The sequence below is a fragment of the Crinia signifera genome, chromosome 9 (genome assembly GCF_055691185.1).
Source record: "Crinia signifera chromosome 9, ASM5569118v1, whole genome shotgun sequence".
Taxonomy (NCBI): domain Eukaryota; kingdom Metazoa; phylum Chordata; class Amphibia; order Anura; family Myobatrachidae; genus Crinia; species Crinia signifera.
In genome coordinates, this window is record NC_139225.1 from 100,088,615 (window position 1) to 100,112,567 (window position 23,953).

At 42.8% G+C, this 23,953-nt stretch overlaps 1 protein-coding gene across 3 annotated transcripts; it reads left to right on the top strand.

Moving 5' to 3' along the window:
- Nucleotides 1-513: 513 nt before the first annotated feature.
- On the top strand, nt 514-23,742 carry IDS (iduronate 2-sulfatase). Of its 3 annotated transcripts, none has more exons than XM_083159449.1 (9): nt 514-737; nt 3,453-3,589; nt 5,940-6,117; nt 6,612-6,700; nt 8,206-8,406; nt 9,113-9,283; nt 21,389-21,515; nt 21,673-21,756; nt 23,021-23,742. In XM_083159449.1, exons 1-9 carry the CDS (start codon nt 626-628, stop codon nt 23,485-23,487), a joined length of 1,566 nt encoding a protein of 521 aa, XP_083015575.1. In that variant the 5' UTR covers nt 514-625; the 3' UTR covers nt 23,488-23,742. The 3 variants fall into 3 exon arrangements, with proteins under 3 accessions (XP_083015575.1, XP_083015576.1, XP_083015574.1); XM_083159448.1 differs by having other exon boundaries at nt 515-737; nt 21,586-21,756; XM_083159450.1 differs by lacking the exon at nt 3,453-3,589 and having other exon boundaries at nt 5,899-6,117; nt 21,586-21,756.
- The last annotated feature ends 211 nt before the right edge of the window (nt 23,743-23,953 follow it).

Consider the following 23,953-nt stretch of genomic DNA (forward strand, 5'->3'; position numbering starts at 1 on the left):
ATGCCTACAGTAAATCCAAATAATCTATTTAATTGTCACTTGTTGCGGAAAGAAACACTGGTTAACCACCTACTTGCCTACATGACCCTCTTTATGCTGGAGAAAATGCTCTGCTCCGGGACTTCCCTGGTAATGTATGATTGCCAGCACCTGTGGTGAAACACCTTTACCTAGCTCCCCACAGGTGCTGGCAATCATACATTACCAGGGAAGTCCAGAAACAGAGCATCATTTTCTCCCGCATGGAGAGGGTCAGGTAGGCAAGTATGGTTAACCATAGAAGCACAAAGCTTTCCTATGGAATGTGTGTGTGCTGTGCACTGCAGCGTGGGTACAGTGACCCAGCACAGCTGGGGAGGAAGGAACTGATGCTTGGTGTTGTGTAAATAAACATAACTTTCTTTCCTAAACAAATAACAGCCTTAGCCAATCAGAGCCAATCCCCATCACCCAGACACATGTCCAATCACCATCTGGTAGAAGTGTGCCAATCACAGCAGAGCTCTCAGTAATGCACTAGTAAGAACTAGGAAGTACAACACATCACATATACAGGAGCAGGTTTCTCCTGCAAACATAGAGCTGAATAACAGATATTCTGTGTAGCAGGAATCACCCCCCCAGCATGAGATCCCTATGCTGCTGCAGCAGCGCTGGAGCCCTGCTTGTCCTGTCTGTCATCACTGCTGTTACTGGAGGAACTGCTGTTTCTGGAAGGCAACAGAAGTCTGTTACAGGTCATATGCTATTATCATGCACGCTCACTATTATACAGTGCATGTATGGTAGTCCCATAGCTATTGCCTGTTGTAACATTTTGCATATTGCATATAGCTTATTGGTATTTTGAAACCTCATTGTTGATCAGTGCATATAATGCTAGAGGCAGTTTTTGCTCACACAAATTAGGTTAAAATACATTTTGTTTTGCCTGGATGGCGGCGAGCTGTGTTTGCTTTTGCGCAGTCTTGTTGTGGTGGTTTCAAGAACAGTTTAGTGTTGTTATATTTTCCATATATACAACAATGTACACTGCTATCTGAAACATTTCATAACATCCCATATTACATTTGTTCTGCTATAACTGCTTATATAAATGTTTCTAAAAGTGTATTGAAAGTATAATGTTTTGTTTAAGGGAAAGTTCATCTGCATTAAAGGACACCTAAACAGTTTTCCTGTCCTGTGTGTAATGGTACAGGTTGGGCAGTATGGATCATGGTTCTGAGCTCAGCCAATCAGAGGGCTGCCTAGTGTTTTAAACAATTCTGCCGCCACCGCTGACCCCCGCCGCCAGCTAGCGCTACTTATAGTGCTATGCTACTCCGCCGCCCTCTCCCATGCCACCAGCGGTCATCTCTCACCAAACCACACGCCACTGAAAGTGTTCCCTTTGCCCCCCACCCGTGGATTGCATTTGAGCAATCGCATGTGGTTAAAAACCACATGCGATCGCTCCTGCAATTCGATAGATATTATGTGCACCACATAAGATCTATCGACACAACATTCGACGGCGTGCCCGAGCATCGCATCAAATGGTCCCTTAAAATGCATTTAATCGTTCGATTTATCGGCCAGATGTGGTCGAAATCGAATGATTGCATGAAATTTCTCACAGGTGTATGGGCAGCATTAGACATTAAATACAGATGTGGGTACTTATGTATTATCTGGGCTCCCATGTTAAATGCACCCCATTTTTTCATACCCCTACTATCCAACTACGCATGGAGTTGATTTTATATAGTGTGGCGAGCGCAGCGAGCCACCGTGCCCGAAGCGTGGCGAGCGGACGCGGTCTCATAAGAAAAACGGGAGCCCAGATATTACATAAGTACCCAGATGTGTAAACACGTGGGAGATAGGGGCTGAAATCGCTGGGGGGCGGCGGGGACCCGGGGCGACCCTCTGCGAGGCGGCGGGGACCCGGGGGGAGCCCTGTAGTAAGGCGACGCGGGTGCATCTCGTGACCGCGCATCCTCTTACGGTGGCTGGCGGGGGGATGGCGAATCTTCCGCCATCCCCTGCAAGAGCAAGGCCTGCTCCATCTATATATTGCTCAGCAATATATTGCTAGCAGTATATTGCTGAGCAATATATCTCCCCCGTGTGTACGCACCTTCAGAGTCATCCTCATCTAGCCCTTTAATAGGATTAAGCGAGCCAGAGCTGTCAGAGAATTAGATTTGGGTGGGGTTTTACTTCAAAGTGAGATCTATATTGCAGTGTAAAAATAAAGCAGTCAGTATTTTCCCTGCACGGAAACAAAATAACTCACCCAAATCTAATTCTCTCTGCACAAATTACATGTGCCCCACCTGCAGTGCACATGGTTTTGTCCATTTGAGAAGGAATTTGCCTCGGAAATTGAACCAGAATAAGGCCCTTAGGGGCAGATTTATTAAGCTTGGTGAAGTGATAAAGTGTCTGGTTTTTATCACTGGCCAATCAGCTGCTAAATGTGAAGTTACAGGCTTGGTTTGAAAAATGACGGGTAGGAGCTGATTGGCCAGTGATAAAAACATGGCACTTTATCACTTCACCAAGCTTAATAAATCTGCCCCTTAATCCTTTGCTAATCACCTACTGTATTGTTCTATGTATTGTATTGCAGCTGAGAACAATAGGCCTTGCTGAGCCATGGCTCTCCAGAGAAGGCACCCTCTGTACCATGTTTCAGACAACACACCGCAAGCTTTCTATCTCCTAATTTATTAAGCCTGATCCAGTGTGCAATATGCCATATGACTTATTGGTACTTGTGTACTAGCACGGCGCCCATCGCATCGCAGACCATATCGCATGCGATGGTATGCGATGCGACGCGATATTGGCCGATGTTGTACAATGGCATACAATTTTAAAATTGTATGCCATTGTATATGGCATACAATGCCATACAAATTGTATAAGCACCCTAATGGGTGGTTACAATGGTTAAATGCACCCCCAAGTATAAACGTGAACCCGAAGCGCAGTGAGCCTGCGAGGGGCAGCGGTACGCGTCCTACGACCTTTTCATACCTCCACTATCCACGTCGGCGTGGAGTTGAGAATAGAAAGTGTGGAGAGCTCAGCGAACCACCGAGCCCGAAGCGTGGCGAGCGGACGCGGATACCTTCACAGGTATACGCGTCCCCTCGTGGGCTTCACAGGTATCCGCGTCCGCTCGCCACACTTTCTATTCTCAACTCCACGCCGACGTGGGGGTGCATTTAAGCATTGTAAGCACCCATTAGGGTGCTTATACAATTTAATATCGAATATGAGTTAAAATCGCGTCGTATCGCATCGCATGCCATCGGGTGTATGGTATGCGATGTGATTCAATTAAAAAATCGGCGACTAATTATCGGGGCGCTGTGCTAGTACACAAGTACCAACTTATTTGATATACCTATGCTTTCACTACATATCTTAACCAGAGACACATAATTCCCTCTCCTTAGGTGGTATGAATGTTCTCCTGATAATTGTGGATGACCTCCGTACAAGCCTCGGCTGTTATGGCGACAATATTGTTAAGTCTCCTAACATTGATCAACTGGCTTCTCAAAGTGTCCTTTTTACAAATGCATATTCCCAGGTAAGAAATGTCGGTACTTGTTTCCTAGCACGACGCCCACGATTTTCAATCGTATGGCAACTTATGCATTGTATCGCATCGCATGCCATATAGCCGCATGCGATGCGATGCAATTTTGGCCCCCCTATACGATTTTTAATTCTATAAGCACCCTAATGGGGGAGGGGGGGGCGTGCGCAGCGTATTACTTTACATGTATTCCGCGTCCCCTAGCGGGGCTCGCTGTGCTCACCACGCTTTGGGCTCCATGGCTCGCCACACTATCTAAAATCAACTCCACGCTGACGTCGATAGTGGGGGTATGAAAAGGTCGGAGAACGCGTACTGCTGCCCCTCGCAGGCTCGCTGTGCTCGCCATGCTTTGGGTTGGCGTTGATACTGGGGGTGACGTGGGGGTGCTTTTAACATTGTAAGCACCCATTACGGTGCTTATACAATTATTAATCTTATAGGGGGGCAATTTAACATTGAAAACACCCATTAGGATGCTTATACAATTTTAAAATCGTATACCATTGTATATGGCATACAATGCGATGGTATACGATTTTAAATTGTATAACATCGGGTGCCATCGCGCAACATCACATCACATACCATTGTAAGGCTTATGGTATGCGATGCGATGGGCGCCGTGCTAGGAAACAAGTACCAAAATGTCAGTTCTCTTAACCAGGCTGTGAAGAAAATATCCAATAACTGTGAGCAGATGAAAATCCAATGTCCAATATCTCCAGTACTGTCATTGTATGGAAACATTTACTTATACAGTTGTACATTTTGAGCTTTCTAAAATAAGGTAATGCTTAGTGGTCACTTAATAATGGATTCCCAATGACTGGTTCAGTGTTTGCTGTACTGCTCTTTCCAATAAACTGGAACCTTGTTACCTGCATGGCTAGAATTATTATTATCATGCTTTATTTATATGGTGCTACAAGAGTTCCACAGCGCCCACTTACAGTACAATATGGGAGCATGTGCAATTCCTGGGGATCTACTATAAATAGGCAGTGTTGTCAAAAGGGGGGAGGCAGCGGGTACTTTTTGCCCAGGTCTGGTGGAGGGGCCTGGGTCCCATGCCCCCTTCCCCACTGCTGAGACCGGGCAGTGAGGGTAGGGAGCACAGGCTGCCGCAGCAGCACAGCCTCTCTCCCCTGCTCAGCACACGCTGTTAAATGCCGTGTGTTGTGCAGGGGAAAGAGGCAGCAGCAGCCTGTCTTCTGACAGCCCGCATCCCCTGCCCATGTATTTATTTATTTTCCTTACAGGGGTGTGGCTATGCCCCCTACTGCTGGCCACATCCCTTTTTACCGGGGTCTGATGGCGCTTTCAGTGGCCCTGTGAATAGGAGCAAGTTAGTAAAATAACTGGGAATGCTGATTTTATAAGTTAATACCTTTTAGTAGTCGGTTTGTCGACAGTCAGTATATTGACAAACTATTGGGACAGCGTTATGCTGACATGGTTGTAATTATAGTAAACATATTAGACCTTGTTGGTCTTAGAACATTAAACTTGATAGCAGGGCCCCATATTTACAGTCCTAATTCCAAAACTAAAAAGAAGAAAAAACCTACCCCCTTGAGGGAGGTGTAGGCGCTATTTGCTTCACTAGCAGCTGCAATAAGGGGTGGGCAAACCCCAAATAACTGTAAAAACACACAACAAATGGATAGCAGCACTCAAAGTTTTTTTTTTTATCTATAAGCCAGTGGTAGCCAACCCTAGCCCTCGAGAGCTACCAACAGTTCACATTTTCCAGACAACCTAGCTGCTGCACAGCTGCACTCATTAATCACGGACACATTTGAAAAGATACACAGATGGAGCTAATTAGCTCACTTGTGATTCTGTGAGGAGACCTGCAAAACATGCACTGTTGGTAGCTCTCGAGGACTAGGGTTGGCTACCCCAGCTCTAGACCAATGGTTCTCAACCTCAGTCCCCATGGACCCCCAGCAGTGCATGTTTTCCAGGTCTCCACACACAATCAAAGGTGAAATAATTAGCTCCACCTGTGATCTTTTAAAATGTGTCAGTGACTAATGAGTGCACCTGTTCACCTGCCAGGTGACCGTGAAAACGTACTGATTTAACCTTACTGAGTTTGAGAAGATTTTGAATCGTATGCTACGTTTCCATATTAATATCGATGCTTGTCACTTATTTTAATTTACATTTTGTGACATTTTTCAATTCTGCATTACATCATGTCATTAAAAGTGATTGACGGCTCTCATTTTCACTGTACCATATAACATTCTAGCAAAACAAGAACTTTTGTATCTTTCTGATAATCTACTTAGCTGCCAGCTCTTGTAAGCCTCCTTCCTGCTGTCTCCTGCAGCAAGCGGTGTGTGCTCCCAGCAGGGTGTCCTTCTTGACAGGAAGAAGACCCGAAACCACCAGACTGTTTGACTTCAATTCCTACTGGAGGAAGCATGCCGGGAACTATTCCACTCTTCCCCAGTATTTCAAAGAACATGGCTATGTAACTATGTCAGTTGGGAAAGTGTTTCACCCAGGTAAGACAGTACTGCAGCTGGTTCTAATCATCTTATATGTGCAAATAATTTGATTAACCACTTAACTACTGTAGCTACTATTTTTCTAAAAAAAGGTCTTTGTTTATGATAGAATTAGGTTTAAGCAAACCTATTTAAAATATATACAATATATTTTTATATAAAAAAAAATATTTAAATTTGGCACAAAAGTTGATGGTCAAAATAGCGCGACTTCATATTTTTCCAGCGCCTCCTCCTCTCTCTTGCTCCTCACACACTAATCCGCATGGAATGATAATAGTCGTATGGGCCACCTAATACTACATAAAACTAGTGTCAGTGAGCACAAAGACTGAAGTATTCAGCAGTGTCGTGGTCTAATTGTGTGAACAAGTGGTCAGATGATTTACAAGAAAGTATCTATTTAGTCTGTTAAATATGTAGTATCTCTTATGGTGCTTCCATTGTATTGTTACTGACCTGTAGCAATCTTATATTCTTAATTTTTTAAGGTATTACTTCTAATCACAGTGATGACTATCCATACAGTTGGTCAGTTAGACCATTCCATCCATCTTCTGAGCAGTATGAAAACACCAAGGTATATGTGAGATATTAATAATGGAATTCCTGCTGTTCCCACTATGAGATGTGCTACTATACATATGATCACTTATTTATATCAGTTTAAAATTTACATCCTCTGAAATATACAGGAAATGTTTCAAAACTTCTATAAAGTGGGCAAAAGAAGACCCTTTTTTAAGCTTCTACCAATTATATGGAGTGGACTTGATAAATGCTTTCTTTTTAGCTGATTGGTTAATATTGGAATTTCCTCATTTGACCACAGTTGGTTACTATTGGAATTTCCTCATTTGACCACTCTTTAGTAGTCAAATTAGGAAAGGTACTTATGTAGTTTCACGACGGCAGTTACGTAGTCAGCGTAGCGTCCCTGTCAGAATCAGAGTAGTGTTCCCACAGGCAGTGTAGTCAGCGTCCCTGTCAGAATCAGCGTAGTGTTTCTGTGGCTCAACACACTTTATAAAATCAACTCCACACCGGCATGGATAGTGGGGGTATGAACAGGTCGGGAGGACGCGTAACGCGTCCGCTCGCCACGCTTCGGGCTGGCGTGGATAGTGGGGGTTTGAAAAGGAGGCATTTGCCAGTATGTAACATGGAGCACTGGCAAATGCGTCCTTTTAACCCCGTCTCCCTGAAGCTGACCCGGGGAGGGTTCCTGTACCCTGCCCACAAGAATTACTGAGACGCACAAGCATCTGAGACGTTTGTGCGTCTCAGACAGATGGAGGTGGCGCCCACATGATCCCCCTCTCCGCCGGCGTCTGCCAGCGCAGGGAATCTGGCGGTTACCGACACTGTGTGAGAGGCACTCTCTAAGCATGCCGGGGACATAGCTGCACAAGGTAGCCTAAGCTAGCCGTGAAACGACACACTTGTGTCGTTTCATGGCAGCAGTTACGTAGTCAGCGTAGCGTCCCTGTCAGAATCAGCGTAGTGTTCCCTCGGCCACAGCCATTGGGCTACGCTAACTGCGTAGCTTAAGCTGCCACCGTGAAACTACACGAGTACCTTAGGAAATTTTAAAGATTCATAAGACAGCCATGACCATGGTCCCTTTACATTTTGCTCGACCGCAAATCGCCAGGCTGGATTCAATGTCCCGCCTGCCAGTCAGCAAAAAGGGGGTGTGTCCACATAAACGGACGTGGATTGTCGAGATTTGGTGTGGTCGCGACAATTCACGGCCGTTCTCGGCGAAACGGGCCCGACAGCTTTTAAAATCTGTTCCATTCTGTTAATCTACCTCTTCAATGCTGTTGGTCAAGACAGCATAGAATAGGCGCCCGCCACTATTTCCTTTTTTGGAAATATCGGCGGGGATTAAATACCCCCCATAGTCTGAGTCTTATGCCCCCTTATGTCTTCTAACTGTACCTTACTAAACATGATAAACGCTGTGACAATTCCATGATTGTGGAAACACAGCTCATTAAAAATACACAGATACATAAATGATGGTCTATACCTGTGATTCAGCAATGTCTGCCTAGCTTCCTTTTTATATGTCCTTTGTAGACCTGCAAGGGTAAAGATGGTCAACTTCATGCCAACCTGGTTTGTCCAGTGGATGTGTCTGAGGTTCCAGAGGGAACATTGCCAGATATACAGAGCACAGAAGAAGCTATCAGACTCTTAAAGATTGTAAAGCAGAATAAATCTTCATTCTTCCTAGCAGTTGGTTATCATAAGCCTCATATTCCATTCAGATTTCCAAAAGTAAGTACAGATAACTTCAATATATACCAAAAGGGGTAGTTATAATAATTTATCTATTTTCTATCTCATGCATAGTACAGTATCTCATGTCTATTTACAGTATGTATCACATATCTCATATGGGGATGTCCAATTAACCGTTGTAATTTACTTTGGTTAACCAACTTCCCCGGGGCTATCCATTTGGGTGCTGGATGACTGGCTGACAATCGGGATCCTGTCAGTCAGTATACCAACATCGGAATCTGGACTGCAGGTGCCCAGATAGGGGGGGATCCCGACTGAAGGGCTATTCTCCCTTGTGGGGGTCCACAACCCCATAGAGGGAGAACAGAACCCGTGGCGAGCCACAGAGCCCGCAGTGTGGCGAGAGCGCTCGCTCGCTGTCAGAGCACCGGCAGTCAGGATTACGATGCCGGGATCCCGATTGTTGGGCAGTCGTACCACACCCTATCCAGTTAGCCCCATGTTAGCAGTTATCGTGGGATCTGGCTATTTATCTATTTAGTCTCTTTGTGACTATTTGAAATTGCAGGTGATTTGTGAAGTTTGGACACACCAACGAGTGTGACCCTCCCCCCCAGTTTCAGTGCCATTACCGTATTAAATACAACAATGGCTGCCCCACACTCAGAATGCAGTTAACCAAACATTTTCGCAGCTCATACTAACTTTATAAACATTTGTTGTATTTATTGTCTCCTAGGAGTTTCTAAAGCTGTACCCTATTGAAAACATTTCCTTAGCACCTGATCCGGACATACCCAAGAATCTCCCTCCTGTTGCATACAACCCATGGACAGACATTCGCAAGCGAGAAGATGTTCAGGCTTTAAACATCAGTTTTCCATATGGCCCAATTCCATCTAATTTCCAGGTATACTGTGGTCACATTTTGCAGTAAATATGGGTAACTAAATCAAGACACCAATAATACTGCAATTTAATAATCAGTACTTTGAAGCATCGCATGCATTGAAACATTTCAATTTTAAGTTGCCTAATACCAGCATACAATATTATATTCAGTCAAACTATGTCTAGAGACTCCTTAGCAAACCCAAAGGTAGGGGCAGCCATATTGTTTGATGAAACAATGTCCATGAGAATATATCAGTTTCTCCTTGTGGCTTTATTCTTCTGAAAATTGAATCTATTAACAACAATTCTGTATTCACTGTATATGGAATATAGGAATAATCACATTAATGAAACGGCACTGTTGTGCATCTCATGAAGCAATCACAGAGAAATATGGAAGTGCAGAACAGTAATAAGATATTTAGATTAGAAATATATCTAACAGAATCTCACTGATCCTGATGAATTTGATTCTTTAATCCTATTCAAGATTGGTAGGGGAGGAACACAGCTTGGAAACAATTTCCAGTAAAATTATTTTGATCCACATAAACTTTCTGCATTTCGAATTGGATTCCAATAGCAATTGATGGAGGATAATGTACAATGTTTAATTATGGGGCAATTCAGACCGCTCGATGCGGGCTGAATTTGCTACCCTGGCTTATTGTTGGAAGTTGTGCATGCGCATATATGCACATGTGCAAACCTCTGGGGCAAATTTCAAGCGTTATGGTCCATACACACTGGGCAATTTTGCCTAGTGTGTATGGTGAGAAATGATGGGGAAATTGCTGGAATGAAAAACGCTCAGAGCATACACACTAAGCGTTTTTTCCCCGTTTTGGCTTTTTTTTGGAGGACTTTCCATAGCAGGATTTTATGGAAAGCCATCTACTCTGCCTCTCATCTGCTTGCAATACCAGTAGATGAGCGGCTGGGCCAGCAATGATGCTGAAGCATGCATCACCGCTCATTACTGCCCTGTACACACTGAGCGGCTTTCGAGCTGAAAGCAGCTCAGGCGAGGAAACGGAGCTGCTTGCAGCTCAAAGTCGTCCAGTGTGTATGGGCCTTTAGCATACACATCCGCTCTTATGCTAGTTTGGGGATATGCTCAGCTCAGTGGCGTGCATTTAGCAGGCAGCATTTTCCTACCTGCTAGGCAGCAGATATATACTCTGCCTAGCGAACAGGTCTGAATCAGGCCCTACAGATGGAGGTGTTCTCATTAGATTCTATCGCCATTTGCCCTCCCCCGCCAGCTGCCGGAGTCCCATTCTCCCTGAAGCCCTTGGCCGGTCTCCTGCTTTGCCCCACCTGCACCGCTCCCTGCCCATCTCCCTGAAGTAGAGACGGACAAGGAAGCCTTCTGTCCACACTGCCTTACTTATGTGCACGTGACATCTGCCAGCCTAGGCCAGCTGATCTGGCAAGCGGGCAGGCTGGCTGACGGCACCTCCATCTGTATGTTATAGCACCAAGTTTTTTTATAATGGAAACAGAGCCATATAAAGGTTTTTTATGCCACTGATTCTGTAGCGTTTCATTGTCCTATAGATATCTTCATCAGAGGTTTAATGTGTATGTATTCACATTGGTTCTGATTTATTGTCCTATAGATATCTTCATCAGAGGTTTAATGATTGGTTCTGATTTAGAGTTGTACATGAATGCATTTGCAGCTGCATTCCTGTACACAGCAGATGTGGGGAAATATGCAAGTGACACATACCCACGAGATTTTTATTGAAATGCCCATAGACCGCTTCATAGATCCAAGCATCTGCATGCAATTTGCAGCAATGGTCACAAAACCTTTGATATTCGACTTCCTGAGAGTGGCTATGGGAATTAAGACTCTAACCCAGGCATGTCCAAACTATGGCCCTCCAGCTGTTGTGAAACTACACGTACCATCATGCCTTGCCACAGTTTTGCTATTAGGGAATGCTAAAACTATGGCAAGGCATGCTGGGATGCGTAGTTTCACAAGAGCTGGAGGGCCACAGTTTGGACATGCCTGCCCTAACCCATGGTTTTACCCGTGCGACTGTGACTCATGCGCAACGACCAAAAATTGCTTAACTCCGTAAATACCATTATTGCATACAACTTTGAATCAGGCCCACAGTCCAGACTGAATATAAATACACCTTCAATCATCTGCTTAATTAGTATTCAGCTGTACAGCTCATTTGCTAATTGCATCCACAGGCTAGATTACAATATATTGAAACTAACTAGAATGTAATAAAACTAAAAATCATAAATAAGAAGGCAGTCTGAAACATTTTCATTAGTATTAGAGATTTCCCATCAAATCACATGCTGCTAACTGTTTTACATAATAAGATATATTTAACAGCAATTAAGGCAAGTGTGGAGAACAAACTCTAGATTAAGTAATTATCAGCAAGAAGGGACGTTTTATATGCACTTCTTATTGAGTAGCACCACGTTTATTTTTTATGACCTTTGAGATTTCAAACTAAAGCAAAATTCCATGCCTTTGGTTAGGGTTCTACCAATTATGAACAAAAAGAGAGAAAAAGATTGTCTTGTAGGGTGCACCTATTTGGTCTCTTATAGGTAAAATATAACCATTATTGTTACAGATAAAACTAGCGAAATATGACAAACACACATGAAACAACAATAAGGGAATACAAGGGAAGGATAAAGTGTGTTTAAAAAACGTTCTTTGTGTGGTAGTGATACATTTCTCCAACAAAGGTTTGTTAACTGGTACCTGTTCAGATTTTAATTGTCGACATCATGTCGACTGGTGATACATCATAGGTCCTAGAATTTAAATATATGTTCACATGTGTACTAGTAATAGGGGGTATTCAATCGCCGGCGACCATCTCCCCATGGGGAGATGGCCGCCGTACCCTATTCAATGCTGTCTTCCCCGACAGCATTGAGCAGGGTTTCTCGGCAGAACGAGCCCGACTAAACAAGCTGACGAGCTGCCGGCTGCAGCTCGCCTCTTCCCGGCCGCAACTCACGGCCACGGCCACGCCCCCTTCTCGTCCCACTGAAGCTGTGACATTGACTCCCACCTGCATGCTCTCAGTCGAACTGACCGAGAACGGGACAGGGTCACGGCGGTCGAGCAAGCTCGACCGCTGTGACCTACACATTGAATACCCCCCCATAGTGACTTCACAAAATGATGGCAATATATTAACTGGGGCAAAGTTGACTCACATGTTGACGCTTAGATGTCGACATCTATTATAATGTATAGGTTTATTATCTGTAGCTGTCAATGGATCACTCTTTTTAGAAACATAGAAACATAGAATTTGACGGCAGATAAGAACCACTTGGCCCATCTAGTCTGCCCCTTTTTTTAAACATGTTACCTCAAACCATATTTGATCCTTATTTTTTTGTAAGGATATCAATATGCTTATCCCAAGCATGTTTAAATTGTACTACTGTATTTGCGTCTACCACCTCTGATGGGAGGCTATTCCACTTATCTACTACTCTTTCTGTGAAAAAATTCTTCCTCACATTTCCCCTCTAGTTTCAGTGCATGTCCTCGTGTTCTGTTGCTCCTCTTCCTGTGAAGAATGTCTCCCACCTGTACCTTGTTAAAACCCTTGATATATTTGAAAGTTTCTATCATGTCCCCCCTTTCCCTTCTCTGCTCTAAAGTATACATATTAAGATCTTTTAGTCTTCCCTGGTACGTTTTGTGATGTAGGCCATGCACCATTTTAGTTGCTCTTCTTTGTACAGTCTCTAATGTATTTATATCCTTCTGGAGATATGGCCTCCAGAACTGAACACAATACTCTAGGTTAGGTCGTACAAATGACCTATACAGTTGCATTATTACTTCTTTCTTTCTACTGCTGATACCTCTCCCTATGCAACCAAGCATCTGACTTGCCTTCTTCATTGCTTTGTTACATTGCCTACCTGCTTTTAAGTCCCCTGAAATAGTGACACCTAGATCCCTCTCTTCCTCAGTAGTTTCCATTATAGTGCCATTTATACTATATTGAGTCTTTGGATTTCTGAGACCCAAGTGCATGATTTTGCATTTTTTGGCATTAAACTGTAGTTGCCATTCTCTTGACCATTTCTCTAATCTGCCTAGATCCTCAATCATTTGTTTTACCCCTCCTGGTGTGTCTACCCTGTTGCATACCTTTGTGTCATCTGCAAAAAGGCACATTTTACCCTCAATTCCATTTGCAATATCACCAATAAAGATATTAAAAAGCACCGGTCCAAGTACAGATTCCTGGGGTACTCCACTTGTAACCTTTCCCTCCTTTGACTGTACTCCGTTTACTACAACTCTCTGTTTTCTGTCCTGCAACCACGCTCTTATCCATTCAACTATCTTAGAATCCAATCCCAAGCTTTCAAGTTTATTTAACAGTCTGCGATGTGGGACAGTGTCAAAAGCTTTACTAAAGTCTAGATAAGCTACATCTACAGCCCCACCTTGATCTATTACTTTAGTCACCCAGTCAAAAAAGTCAATAAGATTTGTTTGACATGATCTTCCCCCAGTAAACCCATGCTGTTTTGGATCCTGTAAATTGCTGGTTTTTAGATATTCTACAACCCTTTGTTTTAAGAGTGTTTCCATCAATTTCCCTACTACTGATGTAAGGCTCACTGGTCGATAGTTGCTTACCTCTTCCTTGCTTCCACTTTTGTGCAGTGGGACTACATTCGCTGTTTTCCAGTCCTCTGGGATTACTCCAGTAGCTAGTGACTGGTTGAATAATTCTGTTATTGGTGTTACCAGCTTCCCTTTAAGCTCTTTTAGTATCCTTGGATGTATCCCATTTGGCCCCATTGATTTATCCACTTTCAGTTTTGAGAGTTCTGTGAGGACTTTCTCTGCCTCAGTTTTCTGACTATACTTGCAACTTAACTGTGGCCCCTTCCCCGCTCTTTCAGCAGTGAATACTGAGCAGAAATAATTATTAATATTATCTGCTATTACATTGTCCCCCTCCAAGAAAACTTCCACTCTCTGTCTTCAGTCTAATTATTCCACTTTTTGTTTTTCTCCTTTCACTTATATACCTAAAAAAAGTTTTCCCCCCTTTACCCACTGACTGGGCCATTTTCTCTTCAGCCTTCAGCTTTTGCACATCTGATTACCTTCTTAGCCTCCTTCTGTCTAACAAGATACACCTCTTTGTCCTCATTCTTCTGCGTCTGCTTATATTTCTTAAAGGCCAACTTTTTTGCTTTCACAATACTTGCTACTTCTTTTGCAAACCACAATGGCTTTCTTTTTCTTGTGTTTTTCCTAACTTTTTTGACACAAAGTTCTGTTGCTTTTAGAATTGCACTTTTTAATTTTTCCCACTTATCCTGCACTCCTTCCAAGTTCTTCCACTCTGCCAAAGAATCCCTTACAGAGTTTCCCATCTCTACAAAATCAGCCTTCCTAAAATCTAACACCTTAGTTTTTGTGTGCGATGAGTCCGTCTCTGTCTTTATTTTGAACCATACTGCTTGATGGTCACTGGCTGGATCCCAGATTTTCACCCACATTTACAGTATGTCAGATATTCTGTCACCATTTGTATCTATCTATCTAACTATATATATATATATATATATATATATATATATATATATATATATATATATATATATATATATATAGTTGATCGAGATGTGCAGCACTCCAGTCAAAATCATTCGAAAATCAGCTTTATTTAGAAACAACAACGTTTCAATATCTGGTCGATATTTTCATCAGGTCCAGATATTGAAACGTTGTTGTTTCTAAATAAAGCTGATTTTCGAATTATTTTGACTGGAGTGCTGCACATCTCGATCAACTATCTAATACCCCCCAGTGCGGGCACCCACACAGCTACTTTTTTGGAGGAAGTGCTTGGCATTCTGTGCTATGTGTATATATATATATATATATATGTGTATGTGTGTGTATATATATATATATATATATATATATATATATATATATATATATATATATATATATATATATATATATATATATATATATATATATATATATCTCTATATATATATATATATATATATCTATCCGCACTCCCAATAAACAGTCAGGACACAGGTCGCTTGAAGTTACGTTTCGAGGTTTAATTACCTCTTCATCAGACTCAAATAAACACCATACAATAAGTGATATTTATACTTACATATCCCAACAGCACAACCCACCGGGCGCGGGAGCAAAAGCCGGCGTCTTCCGCATCCGTCATCACTGAGCGTCGTATGACGTCACTACGCTCAGGCGTAGAGGCGGTCCGACGGACCGGCAGCTCCGTTACCACGGAGATCTGTAAACAATACCCGGACAAAAACAAAGAATCACCAAAGTGAACATACACTATAATAAACATTAAAAACAGCTGGCATACAGATAACAAGAGCAATTTACCTGCAGAACAGAATGTTAAATCACAAAAATGATTATAAATGTAATCTCATTGTGTTCATAGCGCAACAGAATTAACGCTAAGCAACTATACAAGGGTGCGCATAACATAAATCAGAGAAAACAACGCAGGCCAAGATGCTCATTGAGACCCCGTGGGGACAGGGTACCCAAGCGGTGGATCCAAGCAGTTTCACACCGCAGGAGCTTTAGAGACCTGTCTCCACGTCTGATAGTGGCTGGAATGTGGTCAATAAGTATAAAGCGGAGGGCAGCTACCCCATGGGAAGCCTGCATAAAGTGGCGAGCCACCGGCTGGTCGCTGACCCCGCTATCAATGGCATTTTTTATAGAATGTCGATGAGTGGCCATGCGATCCTTAATGGTACGGTCAGTCTTGCCGACATAACCGTATCCACATGGACAGGTCAACAGGTAGACCACGTACTTGGTGGTACATGTTAACCTGTGTTTGATAAAATACTTCTTTCCTGAAAAAGGATGACAAAAAAATTGTGAGGATGTCATGGATCTACAGGTGAGGCACCCTAGACACCTGTAGCAGCCGTTCTTACGGGCCAAAAAATTATCAGACTGGACCTGACTGCTGAAAACCCCCAAAATATCAGTATGGACCACCCAATCAAAGATATTGCGTCCCCTTTGATAGCATGGCATCAATCTCTTTTCAGAAGGGCCAATTTTGGGGTCAGAGGTGACAATGGGCCACCATTTCTTAGATTTTTTGTTTATTTCATTACTTTGGATGTTATAATGGTTAACCCATGGCATGCGGTCACCAGTGGTCTTACGGGGATGGATTTTAAGGAGATCACCTCTATTTTTAGACATGGCTTTAGATCTAGCGGACAGAACTGAGGACCTCTCATAGCCACGTTCCTCAAACTTCTGTGTCATTTTATCCATCTGTCTAGTGGCTGTCTGGTCAGAACTACATATCCTTCTCACACGTAGAAACTGTGAGTAAGGCAACCCATACTTCAGCGACTTGGGGTGGAAACTATCTGCATGAAGTATGGTGTTGCGGTCAGTGCTCTTAGTATACAAATCTGTTGAAATGTGACCCTCATGTACAGACACCTGTACATCCAAAAAGTTGACACTTGAGGGATGTATGCTATGTGTAAGCTTGACCGGACTACCAGACATGTTATGCTCCTTGAGGTGTCTCTCAAGCTCCAACACAGGCCCAGACCAAACAAAAAACAGGTCATCAATGTACCTGGCGTATGCCATGATGTAATCGCACACGCCAGGGACATCCAGAAATATCTCACGTTCCACCTGCAGCATGTAGGCGTTGGCGTACGATGGGGCCACATTGGACCCCATCGCACACCCCGCCAGCTGCAGGTAGAACTCTCCATCATAAATGAAGTAATTGTGTGTCAACAACAAATTAAGTAACTCCAAGACAAGCTCTATTGGAGGACCACAGTAGAAGGGATTGCCCCTCAACAATTTATCCACTGCAAGCAAGCCATCAGCATTAGGAATAATGGTGTACAAGCTTGTGATATCCAAACTCACAAGCACACTACCAGATGGTACTACATCAACATTAGCAAGCAGGTTAAGAAATGCAGTGGTGTCTCTAATGTGTCCAGGAGCATTAATGACACAAGGTTGGATCAGTGCATCTAGGTACACTGATAGAGCCTGGAAGAGCGACCCCCTGGCCGAGATTATGGGTCGACCAGGGGGGTCCACCAGGCTCTTGTGCACCTTTGGAAGGGTGTAGAGAATAGCCACCACAGGATTTTTTGGGAGCAATGCATCCGATAGTTTCACATCGATACTGCCCGCTGCCACAGCTGAAGTCAAGATGGTCTGTAATTTCTTGCTGTATAGATCAGTTGGGTCCTTCGGCAGTTTGCAGTAGACTTTAGAATTAGATAACTGGCGTGCAATTTCCCTCTTGTATTGATCAATGTCCTGTATGACTATCGCCCCGCCTTTGTCTGCGGGGCGTATGACGATGTCATTGTATGAAGAAAGATCACGCAGGGCTTGAAATTCTGCAGCGCTCAAATTACCCGATCGATGTTGCACTGATAGTGGCTGAATGTCGTTGTCTAGCATGTTCCCAAATGTCCTTATGGAGGTGTTATAGGACACCGGATCAAATGTAGATCGTGGAATGATCTTTTTTAATTGGGGGGGCAAAGGGTTTATTTCAGGAGGTTGGGGATTATTGAAGAAATGTTCCTTCAGCTTGAGTTGTCGTTGTAGACGGTATTTTTCAACCTCCCATTTAAGCTTGTTGAGTCCAGTTGACGGGACATATGACAACCCTTTATTAAGAACCTGGGACTCAGATTCAGACAGGGCATGTGTCGACAGATTAATCACCGTGGTCGCCTGTTGCGATTCAAGGGGGGACGTCCCACTTTGCCTCGACCTTTGCCTTTTGCCGCCACGGCGGGTATACCGGCGCCTGCGGTGTCTCCCGAATGGGAGGCCTGAACCCCTAAAGGGGACTGACCGCGGAAATTATTTGGCATAGGTGCGGCATCCGAGTCGCTAGAGGTTATCGCCTCATAAGATGACCCATGGTCCTGAGGTGGTTTCCACCGTCTCCTGTTTGGACCCCTTTCACGGTTTCTAAATGGCACATCCGTACGACCACCGTGTACCCAATTATAGACCTGGTTATTCTCATAGTCATTATTAACTTTTTGTAGCTTCTGCTTTTTAAAAGCAATCAAATCCCTTTTATATGCAGACATCTGCTGGGCTAATTTCTCAATCCAGCCAGAGTTAGTGTCCGTTTCAAACGACTGTTTGTGTTGCAGTTCAAATTCTGCAATTTTATTCCGGATCAATACCAACTCTCGTCCTGATTCCTCTATGACGAGAAGAATTAAGTCAAAACTGCATTTATTTAATACAGAGATCCATTTGCGGCAGAAGGCCACATTGTGTCTGCCGATGGTGGGGGCATTCCTAATTCTGAATCCTCTCGGGATAAGTTTTTCTTTAAAATAATCACTTAAAGTGATCCCATGGTACAGGAAATCTATTTCTCTCTGTTTAAGTTTTTGCCAGTCCTTGTATAGGTATTCAAGTGGACGGGCTTCTGCCTCATCCATAAGTCTCTCAGTAAATAGCACAGAATCCGCATGCTCAGCTGTGATAGATAGGGTTAACCCCTGTGTCTGTAACGCCAGGTTGACAGACCCCAGCATGTCGACTCCTTGACTCTCCTGGGAGTCCATGCTGGCAAGCAAAGGGAAGTGCTGATGGAAATGCAGAATTAGAACACGTGATCCCACAGCGTGGCTTCTCTGGACCGGCACCCTTACAGATACACTCGTGACGGTGTTGCTGCTTCGAACCAAAATAATATATATATATATATATATATAATTTTTTTTTTTTTTTTTTTTTTTTTTTTTACAGGGACGAGGCGGCACTCCTGACGACGGGCCTGCGTTGCCCGAAACACGTGTCGGATGTGACCCTTTTGAAACAATAAAAGAAGTTCTTTTTGCATCAAGTCTTCGGAGTGCTGCCTCGTCCCTGTACCTGCTGCATAGAGTGACAATCTGTCACAGGAGGACACCGGAGCATTTACAAAGGGAGCATTAGTGAGTGCCGGAACCAGCTGGTTATATATATATATATATATATATATATATATATATATATATATATATATATATATATATATATATATATATATATATATATATATATATATATATATATATATATATATAGAGATGGTGGGGCGGCACTCCGACCAAGTGTGCAAGAGGTATCTTCCAATAATGCGGTGCCCCCCGTGTAGAAATACCTGAGAGGAGCTCAGGGTATATGGGAATTGGGTGCGGCGGCACTCGACAAGATGCTGAAATAAATGCCAGGAGACTGGACTGGTTCCCAACGTTTCGAGGCAGTGTGCCTCTTTATCAAGGTGCAGAAAGACAGGTATACATAATAAAAAACATACCTTTATCCCTTTCCGTTGCGTTCAGCGTCCACGCCGGCGCCTCCTCCCGTCGCGGCGACATGACGTCATCATTTCGGTATGAAGGGGCGGGCGTCTGGCTAACGTCACACAGTGGGCGTGCTAAAATTGCAATACATAGTATTGAATAATGTGCATATAAGAGCATGTATGAATATACATGCAAGGTGCAAAAACAATCGCTCAAAATATATAAACAACCGTGCTGATTACAACAAACGTATGTGAATGCAAAATAACAAACCAAAAACATTGTGATAACTCAGAAAGAAAAACACGTGCTAAATATATCAAAGTGAGCTGTAAATATATACTACAAAGAAAATTAAAAAGAACAAACAAAGACATATAGAATGTAGGACAAATGTGTTCCCTAAATTTGTCTTTAAAATAGGCATGTTTGGAATAAAGTGTCTCTTGATGGACGACACACAGTGTCGACTCACCAAACTGCACTGTGACATATTCATTGCTGAATGCACAATTTAGTTAGTATGAGTGCATACATTCGTATTTGCACCTCAATTTAAGATGGACCAAGGCTTAACATATTAAATTTACCTAACAAGGAACCTTATAATCAATCAGAACAGCTGCTTCCTTTGCATTAGACCATTTGGTCAATCTAATGACCCTGGTGGCATCTATGGTTATATACCCTTCTGCCATCAATGGTCAGTATTAGGAAAACAGCGTTTTTTGTATATTTTCACATGTATATATTTTATCTATAAGAAATATGACAGACCCGAGTACTCATTAAGCCCTTTAGGGGCCAGGGTCTCGAGTCTGTAAATCCATCTGCTCTCAGCTTGGCACAGTTGGAGGCCCCTGTCACCTCCTCTCTTGGATTTCGGGATTTGTTCGATGATCCTATATTTTAAAGAAGTTAAAGGGTGTTTCGCCTCGAAGAAGTGGCGAGCTACCGGCTGCTCGCTCACTCCGGTAGCGATGGCGCTTTTAATGGCTGACCTATGCCCTGCAGCTCTATCTTTAAAAGGTCTGATTGTTTTGCCGACGTAGTGTCGACCACATTGGCAACTAATCAGATACACCACGTAGTCGGATGTGCAGGTGACCCGCTGTCTGATCTTAATGGGTCGTCCAGAGTAAGGGTGGTAAAAGGTGTCGCCCACAACCATGAACTTGCACGTAGTGCACCCACTACATTTGTAGCACCCATTTTTTGGGGTGCCCAAAAAGGTGGGATGTTGGATGGTCGGTGTGGTGATGTCATTTTTTACTAAAAAAACCATCCCCCAAAATTAGCGGTGAGAACAGCCTGATTTGGGTGAATTCATTCCACCCTGCAAGTACTGACATTAGCAAAGTAACAAGAAAACTTTGGCCTATTGTCAACAGTGACCCTACACTACGTTCCATACAAAATAAAAAATTGATGTGTGCATACACACGGGGAAGGAACCTCAAAAATTTTTTAGTAAAAAATGACATCACCACACCGACCATCCAACATCCCACCTTTTTGGGCACCAAAATACTGAAGACTTTGTTTTCCCAACAGTGAAGTTTAAAACTACTGTATTTCTAAACAAGTTAATGATATTCTATATAGGTTTAATTGTTGGTCTTGATTATTATACATGTGATGGTGTTTTTTTCTTTTTGACCTTGTCTGTACATCTGGACTGAGCAGGCTGAGCCTTCTAACGCGACATCTCTTGTATATTGTTTCCTTTCAGCGTCTAATACGCCAGAGTTACTTTGCTTCTGTTTCTTACCTCGATGGTCAAGTTGGACAATTGCTGAATGCAGTGGAAAATCTGGGACTTTCAAATGACACCATCATTGCATTTGCTTCTGATCATGGTACATGGTGAAAGTTTCTATAATGTATTATTTTTGTGCGTATTATTGAGTCTTTTCTCCACTCTCTCAGGTTGGTCTTTGGGAGAGCATGGTGAATGGGCAAAATACAGCAATTTTGACGTGACTACTCGAGTGCCACTAATGTTTTATATACCAGGTGTGACCAGTAAAGGCCAGCCACAGCAGAACATCTTTACATACATCAATCCCTTTAGCAGAGAAGCCAAGAGGAAGCTTCCAGGTGATGTGCGATCTCTTCTTCAAGACCGAATGCTTTATGTTGTATTTATCTTTGTTTGTGTTATCTAAGTAATGTGTTTATTTTCCATTTCCAAATGTATGAAATAAATTTCATGTAGTTTTCATGTTTTTATGGTGCCATATTTCCTCGATTGGGTGTTTTACACACCAGTACTGTGGGTTCCTGATATTTTCACTGTCACATGGGGACAGATGTACTAAGCTTGAAAAGTGATAAAATGGAGAGTGATAAACAGCCAGCCAATCAGCTTCTACCTGCCATGTCACAAAACTGTGTTTGAGAAATGTCAGACCAGCTGATTGGCTGGTTGTTTATCACTCTCCATTTTATCACATTTGAAGCTTAGTGCATCTCTCCTTTAGTCTCTGGCTTTCTCCTTCTCCTTTTCATTATAATATAATTTATTTATTTATTAACAGTTTCTTATATAGCGCACACATATTCCGCAGCACTTTACAGAGTGTAGTTGAACATTCACATCAGTCCCTGCCCCAGCGGAGCTTACAATCTATATTCCCTACCACATGTACATGCACACACAGACATTCTAGGGTAACATTTGTTGGAAGCCAATTAGCCTACCAGTATATTTTTGGATTGTGGGAGGAAACCCACGCAAACACGGGGAGAATATACAAACTCTGCACAGTTAGAGCCCTGGTGGTTATTGAACCCATGACCTCAGCTCTGTGAGGCAGTAATGCTAACCATTACACCGTCCGTACTGCCAGAATAGACCCGGAAAATGCAGCCAATCTCAGAGGTGTGTCACTGATAGCACACTTATTTCTTAAATACATAGGGATATATGGTTGAAGCTTTGGGGATAGATAAAGGGGAGTAGTTGTTCATAGCAACCAATCAGTTTGTAACTCATTCATCCAGTATCGTCTTTGAAATGACACTTATGGCATGTAATCGCCTATCCGAACGCCCCCCCACACGCCCAAAAGGGGGAGAAATCATTGATGGTCGATGACCATGTGATGTCAACCACCCGCTCCGAGCAGGCATCTAGCACAGACAGTCAGAAGTTAAATGGCTGGCACTTAATCTCTCTCCACTTTATCCCTACAAGATTTGCTACATCTCCCAGATACTGAAGACCGGGTGCAGGGTGTGAATATTCGCTCAGCAGTGATGGCTATTACTTTGAATGGATTTGATCAGTTTTTGTGTTACTGTATTTCCTCTGTAGGTTTTACAAGTTTGATGAATGCTTTTATTCTTTTGTTTTACATAGGCACAATCAAGACCGATCCCGTTGAATTAGTGTCTCTGTTTTCAACCCTTGCTGAGCTTGCTCATCTCCCTCTTCTACACGAGTGTCCTGTTCCTTCATTTCATATAGAGCTATGCTCTGAAGGTCAAAGTCTCGCTCCATACTTCAACACATCTGCTGATGGGGAGTACAGTATCGGAACCGTTGCTTACAGCTCTTACCCTCGGCCTTCTGATACCCCCCAGTGGAATTCTGATCTCCCTGATCTCCAAGACATAAGAATCATGGGATACTCTATGAGGACAAATGACTACAGATTTACTCTATGGGTCGGGTACAATCCTGTTACATTCAGGGCCAATATTGCGGACATCCATGCACAAGAATTATATTTAAGCCAAATAGATCCCAATCAAGACCACAATATTTTTAATGTTTTTACCCATCGTAATCTCACTAGCAAGATTCTTAAATATATCATGAAATGATTGACATTGATATGAAAACGATAAAAATATTTTTTTATATAGTTTTTTTTTACATAGTTTTATACATTTGTAAAGCATTAAAATGATTTTATATAACATATTTAAATGGTTTTATATTTAGTCAGGTATCAGTAATACATTGTCAGTTGTGGACAGTATTCATTTCTGATGAAAGCTATATGACGGTGAGTCCCTGTTAATGCATAAAGGCTTTGTCATGAGAGGCGGAAGCAAAAATAAACTGGCAATCATTTATTTTCTGACACATCTTTAGTATTATGGGTCATGGTCTCCTTAAGGCTTCATTGCTAACCTTATGTTATGTGTATATGCACCTACAGTATCTATGTACATAGTACGCTCATACTTTCTAGTGTTTCTAAATGGCTCATCTTTTTTGTCCAATTTTTGTTACAATGTTCTCTTATGTTCTCTATTACAATTGAATGACGTTTTATATTACCCC

What these genes read in the sequence shown, in the direction of transcription:
- IDS (XM_083159448.1), top strand. Translation starts at nt 626, where the DNA reads ATGAGATCCCTATGCTGCTGCAGCAGCGCTGGAGCCCTGCTTGTCCTG. An exon ending in AGCAGTATGAAAACACCAAG is followed by an intron (nt 6,701 to 8,205) that starts GTATATGTGAGA and finishes TGTCCTTTGTAG; the next exon opens with ACCTGCAAGGGTAAAGATGG. An exon ending in TTCCATTCAGATTTCCAAAA is followed by an intron (nt 8,407 to 9,112) that starts GTAAGTACAGAT and finishes ATTGTCTCCTAG; the next exon opens with GAGTTTCTAAAGCTGTACCC.